General features: G+C 35.8%; 2 protein-coding genes across 6 annotated transcripts; both read left to right on the top strand.

The window, feature by feature from the left end:
• The first annotated feature begins 304 nt into the window (after nucleotides 1-304).
• On the top strand, nucleotides 305-5,119 carry LOC117907946. Of its 4 annotated transcripts, none has more exons than XM_034821635.1 (6): nucleotides 311-564; nucleotides 2,552-2,795; nucleotides 3,075-3,159; nucleotides 3,443-3,497; nucleotides 3,736-3,868; nucleotides 4,692-5,119. In XM_034821635.1, the coding sequence occupies exons 2-6, from the start codon at nucleotides 2,622-2,624 to the stop codon at nucleotides 4,782-4,784; spliced, it is 540 nt and encodes a 179-aa protein (XP_034677526.1). In that variant the 5' UTR covers nucleotides 311-564; nucleotides 2,552-2,621; the 3' UTR covers nucleotides 4,785-5,119. The 4 variants fall into 4 exon arrangements, 3 of the variants coding, with proteins under 3 accessions (XP_034677526.1, XP_034677524.1, XP_034677525.1); XM_034821633.1 differs by having other exon boundaries at nucleotides 312-564; nucleotides 3,730-3,868; XM_034821634.1 differs by lacking the exon at nucleotides 311-564 and adding an exon at nucleotides 2,191-2,281 and having other exon boundaries at nucleotides 3,730-3,868.
• A 1,273-nt stretch (nucleotides 5,120-6,392) lies between these two features.
• Nucleotides 6,393-16,804, top strand: LOC117906595 (epidermal growth factor receptor substrate 15). 2 transcript variants are annotated; one of them, XM_034819691.1, is made up of 13 exons: nucleotides 6,393-6,786; nucleotides 7,654-8,734; nucleotides 10,410-10,625; nucleotides 10,729-10,952; nucleotides 11,711-11,785; nucleotides 11,912-11,983; nucleotides 12,069-12,167; nucleotides 12,784-12,855; nucleotides 12,937-13,051; nucleotides 14,138-14,206; nucleotides 14,387-14,654; nucleotides 14,745-14,850; nucleotides 15,892-16,804. In XM_034819691.1, exons 1-13 carry the CDS (start codon nucleotides 6,667-6,669, stop codon nucleotides 16,411-16,413), a joined length of 3,039 nt encoding a protein of 1,012 aa, XP_034675582.1. In that variant the 5' UTR covers nucleotides 6,393-6,666; the 3' UTR covers nucleotides 16,414-16,804. The 2 variants fall into 2 exon arrangements, with proteins under 2 accessions (XP_034675582.1, XP_034675583.1); XM_034819692.1 differs by having other exon boundaries at nucleotides 6,394-6,786; nucleotides 14,745-14,832.
• The last annotated feature ends 450 nt before the right edge of the window (nucleotides 16,805-17,254 follow it).

The raw sequence follows: 17,254 nt of genomic DNA, 5'->3' as shown, positions 1-17,254 counted from the left end.
TATATTTAAATATTATAAATAAATAAAAAGTTGAAAAAAATATTAAAGAAACAAAATGGAAAATGGTAAAAAAAAAAAATTCTTTCCGGTTTTGCAAAAAAGGTGTGGAAAAGAATTTTATTTCCATTAACTTTTTCTTCAGACTTCCTATTTATTTATTTCCTTCGGACCTGAACTTTCAACTGGTATAATATTAACTAGTAATTTTCGGGACACTAACGGCGCATTTTTTATATAATTCACAAAGGAACTGGGTCGGTTCTGTAAATTCATATAAATTGACACCCCATTCCCAAATATTTCCTGTTACATACAGTACAGTCTCCTTAGCTCCCGATCTGGAGGCGAAACGCAGAGTCCGAGTGAAAAACTGTGTGTCTTGTTCCGTCGTCTCTCTCCGATCTGTTCATCGAATTTGGATTTTTGTGATTGTTTTCTCCTATAATTTCTGAAAAATTCTGGTGGTTTTTGTTTCAAAACAACCGATGCCCTTGGCTCTGGGGGTAAAAGACATTCAATGGCGTCTCAACTTCAAGGGTTCCTCTCGCGCTTCAGCAGAACCAGGTACCACACGCGCTACTTACCTTCTTCTGTTTCGTTGTTTCAATTTTCAACTCTGCAAGTTACGTCAAACCCTTTGATGGACGAACCAACGGACAATCAGATCAAAAGGCCATCAAATTTTAACGAACGCGATGTCCTTTATCAACTCTCTGGTCTGTTACCAATATGCTGTAACACTTCAATTTCCAAACCATTCACAGAGAATTCACCCAAGGAACAATTAAAAACTAGGGCAGTTGATGGGTTTTTATCACCCGGAGAGAAACTACGAGGGGTTTTTATTCAGAGACTCAGGGGTAAAGCTGCAATTGAGCTTGCCCTAACTAATGTAGGAATCGATTTAACTATTGATATTGTTTCAGAAGTAGTTAATAGAGGGAATTTAGGGGGTGAAGCAATGGTTATCTTTTTTAATTGGGCGGTTAAACAGCCCACAATACCTAAAGATGTAGATACTTACAATGTAATTATTAAAGCCCTGGGGAGAAGAAAGTTCATTGAATTTATAGTGGAGGTATTGAAGGATATGCATATTCAAGGAATAAGCCCTAATTATGAAACACTGTCTATTGTGATGGATAGCTTTATTAAGGCTCGCCAGGTCTCCAAAGCAATTGAAATGTTCAGAAATTTAGAAGAGTTCGGAGGGAAATGTGATACAGAATCTTTGAATGTGCTTTTACAATGTCTATGTCAGCGATCCCATGTGGGTGCTGCAAATTTGTTATTTAATGCAATGAAGGGTGGGATACCATTTAATTGTATGACATACAATATTATTATTGGTGGGTGGTCAAAATATGGAAAAATTGGTGAAATGGAGAGGTGTTTGAAAGCAATGGTAGCAGACGGGTTTAGTCCCAATTGTTTGACTTTCAGTCACCTTATTGAAGGTTTGGGAAGAGCTGGTAGGATTGATGACGCAGTTGAGGTTTTTCATCATATGGAAGAGAAAGGCTGTGTGCCCAATGCTGGTGTTTACAATGCATTGATTTCTAATTTTATTTCTACCAGAGATTTTGATGAATGTTTGAAATATTATAATTTTATGGTGAGTAGCAACTGTGACCCGAATATGGATACTTATACCAAATTGATCGTCGCTTTTCTTAAAGCCCGAAAAGTGGCAGATGCACTTGAAATGCTTGATGAGATGGTAGATCGAGGAATGATTCCAACTACAGGTGCTATAACCTCTTTTATTGAACCTTTGTGTCAATATGGTCCACCCCATGCTGCTATGATGATTTATAAGAAGGCAAGAAAAGTTGGATGTAGAATATCTCTCAGTGCTTATAAGCTATTGCTCATGCGACTTTCCAGATTTGGCAAATGTGGAATGTTGTTGAATTTGTGGGATGAGATGCAAGAAAGTGGTTATTCTTCTGATACAGAAGTTTATGAGTATGTCATTAATGGGCTCTGCAACATAGGACAGCTTGACACTGCCGTACTTGTCATGGAGGAGTCTTTGCGTAAGGGTTTTTGCCCAAGTAGGCTTATTCGTAGCAAACTGAATAACAAACTTCTGGCTTCAAATAAAGTAGAGATGGCTTACAAGCTTTTTTTGAAGATCAAAGTTGCTCGTCAGAATGACAATGCACGAAGATTTTGGCGTGGTAATGGGTGGCATTTTTGAACTTTCATTTTTATCGACCGATGAGTGCAATTATTTCATGTGCCCAACAGCTTCACCTTTCCAAAGAAGATTCTCAAAGTATAGACGTCTTCCTCTCTCTGCTACTGATGCTTTTATCAAATAAATATATTCACTGGACACTATAGCATTGGCTACTTATGTATTATGAATATGACTACATGACCCATTTTTCTATTCATCAACATCTTTTTTCCAGAGTTTCAATGTATAGACTACGCAGTTTCTCCTTTTTGTTTGTTCATTTATATTTTAAGTGCATGAGATGACTGTGGTAGTAATATCATTAGTTTCAAATCTAATTGCCCTTTTCTGATCCATGGGGTGCAGGGGTTCTCAGATTGGGCAAATATGAGGTCCATGCAGATGTAGACAGTGGGTTGTCTGCTTTAGTTTCACAATGACCAAGATTCAGATTGTGAACATGAGATATACATATATACATGATGGCTCTGTAGGGCCTCATAAGAAAATCGACTCTCACCATATTGTCATTCAAAAGGGCAAGGCTTGGATTTTCATTGTGCACCTCTTTCTCTCTCTGTTTTCAGCAACTGCCTTCTATCACATCCTGGTGAGAGTAGTTGGTTTTCTTACCCTGCCACATTCCTCCCAACTTGCTATAGTTTGTCCATGTTCTTGCACTATAGTGAATGATCAAGTAAAATTGAGTCTGTGACTGCAAATTTGGTTTAGTTTATCAATTTTGTTTTGTCACAGAGGAATATATTTTTTATTCATCATGCCTGAAATCTGAGGAATTCATAGTTTATTGTTGTTGTTGTTTTCTTTTTTTAAAAAAAATATGTTATAGTCTTCGTAGATCTATTACTGAAGGACCTTACTGGTGCAGGAAAATTTCTTTACTGCTCTTCTTTGCAGCATAATTTTGAGTGCATTCCTTGTCAAATCACTATATCAAAAGCACATTGTGAAAGGTGAGAAGCTGGGGAAGCAATCCTTTTTGTGCTTTAAAGCAATTGATTTCATGCTGTGTGGAGCTTAGATTGAGAATCTGGAAGCTGTAATGCTAGATGAGCTTAGATTAAACCTATGCAGGGGATAATACGTTACTATTACTAATATATGTTCATGGATGCGTTAAAATTCTTTTTCATGATGAACCTATAGTGTATGTGGTTGGCGCTCTCTCTCTTTTTCCTCAAAGTCACTGTTGCATGGTTCCTTTAACATCGTTATTCTGTGTTTATTGAAATGCAGAGTCAGTTGTGATTTTTCCTGCATTTGGTGTGCAACTCGAAACTCACTATGAGAGGTACTTCTTCCATCACACCTAAAAATTTTAGTTAGTATAATGGTTTGGATGTTATTTTTACAAGCTGGATGGGTCAAGAATGAGTATTCAGTATAGATAGTGAAGGAAAATGGGTTCATTGCATTTACTATTGGTATATGGAAAGCTATTGCAACCATATGATTTATATATTCTTCTGTTCAGTCTTTATTTTTTCCTCTGGATTTTAGTTTGATATTTTTCTTCACTCTAGTGGCAGAGTTCTTCGCAGATTTATTCCGATCGACAAGATTTTGAAACCTGTTCTGAATGAGCATGTGACCCCATTTACTTGTTACTGGAGCCTGGCTCTAGTGGTTCGTGGGAAAGAGGAATTGATTTTAGCTTTTAAGGTAAAAAATCTGATCCATGTCATCATCAAGTCTCTAACTTTTTCCCCACAAAGTTTTATGAGTGTGTGAAAACCAAAGTAGGAAATGTTCTGCAGAACAAATCAGGGTTTTGGGAAAGAGTCCATAAAAATACCTCCAAAAAAAATGGTCACAGAGATCCCGCCAATGACCTTATTTAGAGTGTGTTGAGCAATAATTTTACTTGAAGTATTTTTAATGAAAATGTTTTCTTTTAAAGTGATTTTATATAAAGTGTTTCTTCGTAAAACACTATATGTGATTTTTCAAAATTTTAAAGTGTTTTTTAAAATTTGTTAAATATTTAATTTTTTTTTTTCCAAAAACACCTTTTACGTTAAAAGCACTTCCTAAAATCATTATCAAATAAACTTTGAATGACTTTAAAAAAAAAAATGGTAACTATGGTGTCATTTGGATACGGTTCTTGTTTTCTATTTTTAAGAAAATTGTAACTTTTATACAATGATTTTCAAAAACTGTTTAAAATTTTGAGATATTAAAAAATTTTATTTCGTCAAATTCTAAAAGGTAAAGTCTATACTTGTTGCTTAAGAATTATTATATTTTATGTAAGAATTACTGTTATTTTCTATTCTTAAGAATTAAGAATGAGAATGAATTTTGAGAATGAATATCTACACACTTGAATAAGTGGTAATAGTTACTGTTTTGGTGGATGCTGGAGATGTTGAAAATATTACATATAAAATGGACTTTAGGCTAACGAATGTTTCATTTTGGACAATTTTCTCAGAGATCACAATAACATCTTATTGGAATAACAAAACCTGTTCTGCTGCAGGAGGTAAAGCTGCCGGTGAAAATGTTGATTCCCATCTGGAAGGCACTGTGTGTTGCCACTTGTACTGAAGAAACCACGGATACAGAAGATTAGTAGCATTTCACCTTTGGTTCTTGGCTGACTGACTCTCGAAGAACTGAACTTTGGTTTTGCTCCCATAAAATCCAGTGCTAGTTTTTAGGCTTTGCAGGCACCATAGTTCAGTGTTGAGCATAGTTTAGACAGGGACCCTCATTCCTCCCCCCACTCCCTCTTTCTTTTTTCTTTTTCTTTATTTTTTTTTCATGGTTTTAGATCGTTTTTCTTAGCTATATTTCAATATTGTTGGATGATGATTTATCCCATTTGGGAATAACTCTCATCAATGCCATTTTAGGTTATAGGGTTTCTGTTAGTGTCGTTTTTATCCAAAACATTTTTATTGAGCATCGGTTGTAGTGTTTTTAAATAATGTTAAAAAAAAAATCATAAAACTGCCGTTAAACTGATAATGAAAATTTTCTGTGGTGATTTGAAATTGCCAAAATGTGGCATGGATCGAGGATAAAGAGTTCAATGCAGTTGGACATGAGTAATCTAAGCTACCGACCTACCTACATAGATGTGACCTGCATCGGTAATAGAAAAACTGAAATAACGAAACATTTTTAAATTAGAAAATGTTTTGGTTTTCAAATGAATCCTTACGTTATTTTATTTTTCGATGGTGATACGATAAAACATTTTTTTTAACGAAATAATATCTTCTTCTTTTTTTTGGTTTTCCACTTTGTCTTTACTGATGAAAGTTCAAGAACCAAAAAGGGCTCCTTCCTGTCATTCTGCATCAAACCAACGTAGGCATCTTTGAACAGTGAAAAAACATTAAAATAACCTTTGAAATCATTAGAAATTATTAAAGAAAAATATTTATTTCTACTTTCTGTAATATATGATCACGTGTTTTAATTTTTTTAATTAAAGAAAAAAAGGTTTATTTTTACTTTCTGAAATAAAAATAAAATTAAAACACAGCCAAACATTTTTTAAATTTATAAAATTAAAAATATTATTTAAAAATATTTACATTTTTTACAACGCACAATCTTTATAAAAAGAAAATTAAAATTACCACTTTTCATATTTTGAAAAATCTAAATTCTTCTTGTCTAATACAACTACTCAAGATGAGCGTTTCTAAATAAAAACAGATCACAAAAAATAATTTAGAAATAAATATATTTTTCTTGAGTCTAAAACCCTTTACATTTGGCATCATCTACTTGATTTATTTTTTAAATAAGAATTTTTGTTTTTTTTTTTCAAATTTAAAAACATATTCAAAAAAATTAATTGGAAATGATTATTTAGGAATTCTCTATAAAACGGCAATTGTTTAAGAATAATTTTTTTAATTATTAGTAGTTAATTTTTGTAAAATATTTAGAAATACGTAGAATTGATCGAAATTTTTTGGCTTGCAGGTAAGTGCTCCGTTCCTTCGAGAATAAGTAAAAAGAAAAAAAAAACACTATTTTCTTTTTTTATAATTTAAACCAAAGCTTTTTCAATATTTGATAGACGTAATACCCGTAATAGATATCTATCATGTATCAAATAATAAAGAGACGTTACTTGGAAGTATTTCAGCGCAGTTTTGATAATTCTCCAAAGAATCGGGGCGATTGCGTAAATTCGTATAAATGGAAACCCAATTCCCAAATCTCTGCTGTTACATACAATACAGTCTCCGCTTCTCTCGATCTGGAGACAAAATCCAACATTCGATGCATATGCAAGAGAAATAACGCACTGTTCTATGCTCCACAATCCCCTGAAACTCTCAATTATTGTGTTGTTTCTCCTCGATCAGCACATCGGACTTGGATTCTTGTGATCTCTGATTCTCTCATATTTGATTTTTTTTTTTCGACGGTGATCTGAGTTTTGATTGATTTTGCGGATTGATCTGAGAATTTATTGAGCGGCAACGGATATGGAGCAGTTTGATGCGTATTTTAGAAGAGCGGATTTGGATGGGGATGGGAGGATCAGTGGAGCTGAAGCCGTTGCGTTCTTTCAAGGATCCAATTTGCCCAAACATGTTCTGGCTCAGGTTCATCCCTTTTCTCGTTGTTATGTGATTTATTTAATGGAATTTGGCGGTTTTTTTTAACATATAATATCATGTATTGATGAAAACTGGAGTCTGAATCAGGTCAAACATTTGTTTCTGAAACACATTTTGGAGTAAATCTGTATAAAATTTGACCAGAGAGGTTTCAATTGATTTGCGGTTCTGTACTTTCTTGTATTAGGTTTTGAAAATTGTATTCTGGTTCCGTGAAGTTGTAACGGGATGAGAAAAAGAAAATTTAGAGAAACAGCATCGGTATATGTTCCCCTTAGACAAGGATGCCATAAGCCCTGGGAAACTGATAGAAAGAGAAAGCATAATTGTCTTAAAAAGGGTCTTAACTTGTGGATCTTTCCTCAATAGTGTTGCATATTTAACTGATTTAATTGGCGGTGATTTGATTCATGCTTTTGTTGAAATCCAAGAATTATATGAAAATGTGAGTGTCTGCTGCATCCATACCAGCCATGGCGAAGACCTTGGTTCTTAAAAATACTCTATTTAAGTGTTCATTCATTTTATAGAGGGAAAAAAAGAAGAAAATTCCTTCTGCTAGATCCTCAGATGTAAAGTTAACATGTAGCGTTAATTATGTTCTTAGGAAATTATTTTTGACAAGCTGATCCTTTTTCTATTCAGTTAGTGTAACAATGAGCAGGCATTTCACAATTTGTCCTTTGTGTACAATTGCTACTATACCATTGCTTGAATGGCATTTATGATGTAGTTATTAGTAGAGAAGGAGGTTATGATTGAGTGTTTCTCCCTTAAACACTCAGTTGGTATTGATTTTCATGGAACTGAAAACTCTTTTGAGTATGGGCTTGATATCCAAGACTTTGTCAGGTGTGGATGCATGCTGATCCGGCGGGCACTGGTTTCCTTGGTCGGGCAGAATTTTATAATGCTCTTAAACTTGTAACTGTGGCACAGAGTAAGCGAGAATTAACACCAGATATTGTGAAGGCGGCATTATATGGTCCAGCTGCAGCTAAAATTCCTGCACCACAAATAAATCTTGCAGCAATACCTTCACCTCAACCAAATCAGATGACTACTACACCAGCCCCACAAATGGGTGCAGTTGCACCAACAGCATCTCAAAATCTTGGCTTCCGAGGACAAACACTTCCAAATCCTAGCACAAACCAACAATATTTTCCTTCTCAGCAAAATCAGTTTATGAGACCGCCTCAACCCATGCCTGCTGGAAGTGCTTCACGTCCACCACAGAATCTTGCAGGGCCAGAACTTAACAGGGGAGGTAATATGGTTGGTCCTGGGGTGCCAAACTCAAACATTTCAAGTGATTGGCTCAGTGGAAGAACTGCTGGAGCTCCAACTGGGCCACTGTCACAGGTCCCTAATAGAGGGATAACTCCATCAATGCCCCCACCTACAACAAAACCACTAGATCTGGCTTCAACTCCTAAAGCACCAGTTGTTTCTGGAAATGGGTTTGCTTCTGACCCAGTTTTTGGTGGTAATGTGTTCTCTGCAACCCCAACTCAACAAAAAAGAGATTCTTCTGGGTTGACTTATTCTGTTAGTAGCTCACCTGCCTCATCAGTTGCTTTAAGTCCAGCACCTACTGGGTCCCCGTCACTGTCCAAGCCTAGTTCACTGGACTCATTGCAGAGTGCTTTCACCATGGGACCTGCAGGTGGTCAGATTCAGCGTGCCCAGTCAGCAGGGAATCTAAACCAGCCTGCTCCTCCCCAGAGTACTTCTCCTCTTTCATCATCTGGGGTTTCAGTGGGAGTTGGAAATTCTGCTTCAAACCAGTCCCAGCTTCCATGGCCAAGGATGACACCATCCGATGTTCAGAAATACACAAAAGTGTTCATTGAAGTAGACTCGGACAGAGATGGCAAAATCACTGGCGAGCAAGCACGGAACCTATTTTTGAGTTGGAGGCTGCCAAGAGGTAAAAGTTATTCCATTTTTAGACTAATTTTTTGGCATTTTTCCTTTTTACATATTTCTGATTTGGTTGATTTAAAAGCTGTGGTCTTTGACTCTTTGGTGTTTCTTCTCCACTCTATAGTCATGGTTGGCAAAGTTGAACCACATACATGTTGCTCCTAGTGTTTCCAAATTGACATTTTTGTCATCGTTGCTTTAATGATTTGAAAATGAAAAAGAGAAGGCAATGTTAAAAAGGGAAAGATTATAGAGAAATGCCGTTTCCAACATTATAGTGGATAATGAACCTCACTATATGATAACAAGGAACCCACTCTGCTTAGGCAAGACTATCAACATCAATATATGGAATGACTCAGCCTTATGATTTTTTATGAGCTGCAGTCTCCCCATTTGGAATTACCTTGCTCATTAAATTGCATTTCATAAAATAGTTTTCTAGATTTAATTCCAGAAGCTTTGTCTCCAAACTTCCTTAATCATATGAGACATTGCATGGACCTCAGTTTCACTTTCACCCGAGTCTATATAACCTCAATATCTGGAATAACAACACTTGATGGATCCTGTTTTATCTCAATTAAGGGGGTTCAATAAGCAATTTTACACTTCCTCTGATCTAACACTTCTGCATAATATTCAAGCAACTAGATTGTGTACTTTTGATGCTCCTTCTTTTAGGCACTATTAATATATCCTCTCCTTTGCCTATAAAAAAAACATAAAAATAAAAATAAAATAAAATAAATTTCAATCAAGCAGATATATGACTCGATTGCAACCTGGGGAACAAATCCTAGATGTGATGTTATGGGCAACCTCAGGAACTATATAACCTCAACATCTGGAATAAAAATACTTTCATTGATGTTATTTTATCACAATTAAGGGGGTTCAATCAGCTATTTTATGTTTTTTCTAATCTTCCTCTTCTTCATAGCATTTTAGCAAGTAGATCTAAGGCGTGATAGCAACCTGGGGAACAGGTCCTAGATATGATGTCATGGGCCACATGATAACTTATTGACGATTTCTTCTAAAGATGAAGTTGGGCCCCTTGTGATTTGACACTTCCTCTAATCTACTTCTTCTGCATTGCATTCAAGCAAACAAACTAAGGCTTGATGGCAACCTTGGAACAAATTCTATATATAATGTTATGGACCGACCACATAATAACCGATTGATGGATTCTTCTCAAGATGTAGTCTGGCCCCTTTCATAGGATTTCTTTTGCTTTTCTAGATCTTCTAGGTGGAACTCATGATGCATCCATTGACCACCCAAATCTACATGCTTTGTGCACCACTTTGAGAATAGATCTGTTACTGCAATTTAATGCTGTGGTCCACGGTAAATACTGCCTACAAAACGTGTGTTTATGAAGTGGAATCCAACACTGGTTGCAGCATTTTTTTAAGCAGGCAATGACCAAATTGTATTCATGTGTAGAGCAATTCATTCAATTTTAGACTGAGATTCCACCAAATTGTATTATTAACTTGTGATATTGCTAGATGTATCCAACTTTGCAATTTATTTTTCCTTACTTCTGTTTGCATGTTAAGAAAGGTTTCTTCTTCTATTTTTCTAAATAACATTCTGTTTCAATGACTAGGGATTTGCTTTGTTTTCAATTATATTATGTTCGCTAACATCTTATCAACCATTTTCAGAGGTTTTGAAGCAGGTGTGGGACTTATCTGATCAAGATAGTGATAGCATGCTTTCTCTGCGGGAATTCTGCACTGCACTCTATCTTATGGAGCGATATAGGGAAGGTCGGCCTCTTCCAGCAGTGCTTCCAAGCAATATTATGTTTGATGAGACATTGTTCCCTATGATGGGCCAACAAGCTTCTTTTGGAAATGCGGCTCGGCCACCTACTCCTGGTATTGGTTGAATTGGCTTTGTAAAATTCTGATCCTCTTGTTCCCCTTCCTCCTGTCATGCCAAGATGTTTTGGATCAGTTATTGTTCTTTGTTTATGATTAGGTTTGTCTCATCAACATGGGATTCCTGGTGTCCGACAAATGACAACTGCACCTGGTTTGGGGCCACCTATTCAGGTTGCACTTCAGGGTGATGGAGCAATGCAACCTAATCAGCAAAAAATAAGTGGACTGGTTTCAGAGGATGTCTTTGGGAACCAACTCAGTAATGGAGAGAAAAATGGACTCAATTTGACACATCAAGATGTAACGGATTCAGAGAAAAAGGTATTGCATTTCTCTTTTTAATTCATCCACCACAAATTCACTTGAAAAAGGTGGCCTGCAAGAATGTTCATGTCCAGAATTAATCAATTCTCTTAAACAGCCAGTTGTTTCCTCTGTTTTTTATTTCCTTTTCTGTATATAATCTACATGCACATGGACCTTGTCCATGTCGTTTCCTTCCCATCTTGCACTATATCTTTTGTTCATCTGCCAAAAAAAGAAGAAGAAGGAGAAGAAGAATTACTGATTGATTCTTTTTCTTTTTCTTTATTTATTTATTTATTCTGCTTTGTCTGTTTTTCTGTTGTTGTTAGTAGGGGTGGGGTTGGTTTAAATGTTGCATTCAATAATTCTGTCAAGCATTTCTTGAGATTCCTGATCTTCCTTCAGCTTGTCCCGGGGCTATTGAACCCTTTCTCAAATGCCTTATTTGCTGCTATTCTAAGGTTTTGGTCAAGATAAATATTTGCAATTAGGAGCCTGTGATCTCTGAATACTTCAGAATAGCTGTAAATGAAAGATCAATTAGAAGTAATTGCCTTTCTTTTTCCTGTTCTCCTACTCCTTAATTCTTCTTTGGTTTTAAGTGAGTTACTCCTAAATGGTTTTGAATAGCAGCATATTATGCACTTCAGAGGGTTTTGACTATCTAGGTTTGCCTTCTGTAGTGTAAGCATATGAGATACTCTTCACTGAAGAGTTTACATATAAAACAAAATGAGATATTAACCTGAATGTCTTTTTCTAATTCCTGATAGGTTGAAGCAACAGAAAATGTGATTCTGGATTCTAAAGAGAAAATTGAGTTGTACCGCACAAAAATGCAGGAACTTGTGAGTTGTTTTCCTTTGTTCCGTTACTTTTTTCTTAATTCTTTTAACATGTACGCTTCCTTTCTTGTTTTCTATATACTGTAAAAGTTCCTGCTGTTCTTTTTATTTTTTATTCTTGGTTCTCAGGTTCTATATAAAAGCAGATGTGATAATCGACTTAATGAAATCACAGAAAGGGCATCTTCAGATAAGCGGGAGGTACTTATTAATATGAAAACTGTGTTTGTTCTCATTTATTGAGCTCAAAGCTCATGGAATCTATGACAACAATTTATGATTCCAGGCTGAGTTTGTGACTAAGAAATATGAAGAGAAGTATAAGCAAGTTGCAGAGATAGCATCTAAACTAGCAATGGAAGATGCCAGATTTCGTGATCTTCAGGTAAAACTGCTTTCCTGCATGAAGCGACGGCCTTCTGATGATTCAGCTGCATATGCTCCTTAATTCCCAAATTAATTTGTCTCCAGTATTGTTGCCCTTACTTTTGAAATTTTCTTTACTCAACCCAACAACCCAAGCTATACAGTCCCAACAACACAGAATTGTAAACATATGAGATTTGCTACAGGAGAGCACCTCTATCCCATATTCGTCAATGTTGGGCCAGACCCTCTGTTATATTGGCCTGTCGTGTATTCCTCACCTAAACCATTGACCTATTGCCTTTACATTGTTCCTAGAGGTTCTTCTTTTTCATTTTGAACAATATTAAAACATTACATCACCAAAGATGCCAACTCTGACCTCTGTAAGCTTGGGCCTGAACTGCTGCCTTCATGCATTTGAGAATTTTGGGATGCACTCTGGAATTTGGATACCAATTGATCTTACTTATTATAAAGAAATTTGGATACCAACTGATCTTGGCTCATGGTGACATTTTGTTTATTGGTTGCCTAGCATTTGGTACCATGAGGGCTTTCTAGCCTGGCCTTATGGAATTAGCTCTTTGAAAATCTTGTGAAATGATTTGGAGTTCTACTTTATTTATTTCCAGGGAAGGAAGAACGAGTTGCATCAAGCAATTATCAAAATGGAACAGGGTGGCAGTGCTGATGGTATTCTTCAGGTAGATAGTAATCTAATTAATTAATCATTGAGAATTTTGTGTAAACATATCTTTAACTTCAATTACTGGTGGCTTCTATAGGTTCGAGCTGATCGCATACAGTCAGATCTTGAAGAGCTAATCAAGGCTTTGACAGATCGTTGCAAGAAACATGGATTAGATGTTAAGTCAACTGCAATAATTGAGCTTCCCATTGGTACCCTCAGCCCCATGTTTACCCTCTATCTTATTCTTTCCTATGGATTCCTGTTCATTTGTTGACAAGGCTGTTTAATTCTATAACTTACTACTATTTGGTGTTTCACTTTTGCAAGGAACCTAATTGGAACCCCTTACATTCACTAGTATCAGAAATTTTACAATTGTATGAACTATTATGTTTTGTGACTCATATCCTTTTGTTTACAGCTGTCTATCGATCTGAAGTTTGTGAAACCTATTATGATGCCCTTGTTCCTTTTTCTATTTTCTTTTTCTTTCTTTTTTCTCCTTGAAGTTAACGCTTTCCCACATCTTCCATTATGATAGCTAGGAGAACAAAAGTTCACTTATTAGAATAACTTACTAAAATATCTTGGGGAGGATAATTACGGTTACTCGCTTTTATTATAATTTGAGGAATACGGATAATTCTAGTTATTGTGGCTTTCATCAATATTTTGGGAAAGACAACTCTAATTATATTTCTGTACAATTAAAACTGTCTTGTTTCATTTCCACAGAATTAATCCAAAAAAAAAAAAAAAATCATACTGGCCCTTCATGCTGTCATGGCAAACTTCAATCTATTTATGCAAACAGCAATTTGCATGGATATATCCTCCTACCTTTCTTGCAGGGTAGGGAAGTGCTGCTCTTGCATAGTTGCATTTAACCTAAGTTCTTGATGTAGTGGTTCAAGCATGCTGAATCTATCAAACACTGATATAAATGTAGATTTCATTGTAGGGAAGAGTTGTGTTTATCATATTGTTATCTCCTCATTAGAGCCTTTGGGACACCTTTTCTAGTAGCTCTAATGTCAAACAGAAGTAGGTGCTGTAGATATGTAACTTCATTGATAACAACTTTAATTTTGCTTTCTAATTAGAGCTCCATATTTCCAGCCTCACTTGTCTAGGTTTGAATAGGCTTACAATTAATTTACTGTTCACATGGCAATATTTTATAAGAATCATACGTTTTTTTTTTCTGTTCTTTTTTTTTTCATATAATTCAGAAATTTTGATATGATTGTTACTTTTCATCCATCACCTTTTAATATGCGATGATTTTTTTTAAGGTTGGGAACCTGGATTTCAAGAGGGAGCTGCTATTTGGGATGAAGATTGGGATAAGTTTGAAGATGAAGGTATGCTCCCCATGGTTCCTGAACTGGAATGCTATTTATATTCTTTCTTGTTTCTGTTTCTTGACTTGAATAATGCATGCTTTAATTCCTGAATATACTATTTTTACACATCAAAATTTGGTAGATGGATCTGTTAATCGCTTATTTGAGATTTGTCCTGACCATTGTTTTCTCTTTCAGGACTTTCGTTTGCCAAAGATTGCGCTGTTGATGTGCAAAATGGAGTAGGCTCTCCTAAATCAAAATCCACATCTATTCAGAAAGATAATGCTTCGAGTTTCGGTGAACATGGCATTGAGAATGAATCTGCATATACCCACAGTGAAGATGACTTGGCTAGAAGCCCACCTGGCAGTCCAGGTGGCAGGACTTCACTAGAAAGTCCATCTCAAGAACTTTCAAACAACCATTTCAGAAAGAGCAGTGAAGCAGACACTGAAATCCATAGGTATGGGGCATGTCGTTGTCTGTTTTTTTCTTTGTTGATTACTTGTTCTTCAATCATGATGGCACTGAATCTCACTCTTTCTGGGAACAGAAGCTTTGATGAACCAAACTGGGAACCATCCTTTGACCACAATGACGACACAGACTCCATTTGGGGCTTTAACCCCAGTACAACCAAGGTGGGCCAAAATTTCCAGGTGCACATTTCCTTTACTTTTCACCGGGATATATGTTACACAGAACCTTCAGATGTGCAGAGTGTAAATGTAGGACAGGACATGACAAGTGTGTGGGCATAGGGCAAGTCTCAAAACATGCTTGCTTTCAAAACATATACCTGAGCTTATCCTATAAGTCGAGGAGATGAAAAATTTCCTGGTTCCTTAAAATGAGTAATGGACTGTAACATGGTACTTTAACATTCAAGGTTTGCCCAATGATGACTCTATATACATTCCTACACTCAGACATGCTTACCCAAATTCACCCAGTGATGGATAAAGGATTCCAGGTATCCAAAATATTTACCTATATGCTTATCTGCATGTTTGAGATGGGGGTAGAAGAGCAGTCATACTGTAAATGTCATAGGGGTATCCGGCCCAATGTAGTATAAATCCACTTGCTGTAACCATTTTGAGATTTAACCTAGCTGTATAAGCCTAACCATGTGATACAGAGTCGAGAGTTTTCTTAATGGTCGATGTGATGTGGCATAATCTACCAATATGATAATAATAACATTTATACTAATGTTTATATGATGCAACTACTTTGGAGTGCTTTACCCTATGTTTGGTGCTTGCAAATTTTGAGGGAGAATGAAAGGGAAAGAAAATAGGGAGGAAAATATGACGAAAGAAATTGTGAAGGAAATGAACAATGGATTTGAAGTTAATAGAAATTTTTTACATACCTATTCAAACTCATTTCACTTATTTTTTATTTTTTATATAAAGATTAAATAGTTTGAGAATGTATAAGTTCATAATTAATTTTAATTATATTTTATTTTGCTTCATCTTTTCCGTGATAAAAAACAAACATGAGAAAATCATTTTTCTTAAAGTTCTTTTGGTACTTTCTCTAGAACCAAATGTAGCATTAATGTGCTTGGTATTATTCTATGCTTTGTATGAGGATGCTGTCAGGTCAGCTGCTTAACCATAATAACATTTATACTCAATTTTGGTTATAGCTTTACTGATCTTCTCCTCCTAACTTGTGTCATCCTGCAGGACTTTGATTCTGATAAGCACAGGGAAAATGATATCTTTGGATCCGGCAACTTGGGAATAAATCCAATAAGAACCGAATCCCCACATGATGACCCATTCCAGAGAAAGAGTCCATTCAGCTTTGAGGATTCTGTTCCTAGTACTCCACTCTCCAAGTTTGGCAACTCCCCGCGGTACAGCGAGTGGGCAGGAGAGCACCACTTTGATATGAGCTCAAGGTTTGACTCCTTCAGCATGCACGATGGTGGATTTTCTCCCCCACGGGAAACTCTCACGAGATTTGACTCCATAAGCAGCAGCAGAGACTTTGGCCATGGTCAGGCAAGGTTCGACTCCTTAAACAGCGGCAGAGACTTTGGCCCTGGTCACGCAAGGTTCGACTCCATAAGCAGCAGCAGAGGCTTCGACCATGGTCAGACCTACTCTTTTGATGACTCAGATCCATTCGGTTCAACTGGTCCATTTAAGGTCTCATCGGACAATCAAACTCCAAGGAAAGGTTCTGATAATTGGGGTTTCTAGTTGGCTGCTCAACCCTACTCTTCTGCCATTTGCTCTTTCCTCCTCTTCCTCCCAACTTTAAGGTTTGTTCCTGTTATGGCCATTTTTCGTGTTATATAGCCCGGAACATAATCTAGCAGTTGTAAAGTTGTTTGGTATTATTGTCTTGCTGTAGTCACCAATTTTTTTTTCAAAAAAAAAAAAAAAAGAATTCTGGGCGTGTTGGGATGAAAACTATCTTAATTTTCTGATTCCAAATTACTTAAGAAAAAAAAATCTTGTGTTTTTATCTACATTGTGTATAGTGGAATAGCTTACTGAGTGTAGTATTTCGGAATCTTAGTCTGCCGTCCATGTAATGATTTGCAACTTGTAGCAATATTTAGAAAATCCTAATATTTGGCTTTGATTTCTCATGTGTGCTAGAGGCTGCCATATTTTTTGAGCTTTACCACCTTGTATTTTTTTATTTATTTAAATAAAAATATTCTAGTGAGTCATGGAAAAACGGAAATTGAAAAGTAAAGGCTTTAGAATGATATTCATATGGAATAAGATAAACCGGAGGAGAACGAAAATATGTCCTAACATATTAGGAGATAGGACAGTTTGGCCCTTCTACATCACCCAAAATCAATTGTGAGTTTGAAAAATAAGATTTTAATTGTATAATAAATTAGATTTTTAATTGTTCTGAATATATGTATTGAATAAAGTAGAGATATAAAAAATTTAAATAATTTTGTTGATTTCAATCTGAAGGTTAACATTTAATTCAATAAATCGTCTAATTACAAAAATTCAATTATTAATATTTTTATTTTTAAAAATGCTATTTTTCTATTTTAACTGAATTTAACTA

The sequence above is a fragment of the Vitis riparia genome, chromosome 18, assembly GCF_004353265.1.
Source record: "Vitis riparia cultivar Riparia Gloire de Montpellier isolate 1030 chromosome 18, EGFV_Vit.rip_1.0, whole genome shotgun sequence".
Lineage (NCBI taxonomy): Eukaryota > Viridiplantae > Streptophyta > Magnoliopsida > Vitales > Vitaceae > Vitis > Vitis riparia.
The sequence above is the reverse complement of the archived record's forward strand: the minus strand, read 5'-3'. Positions and strand labels throughout refer to the sequence as shown.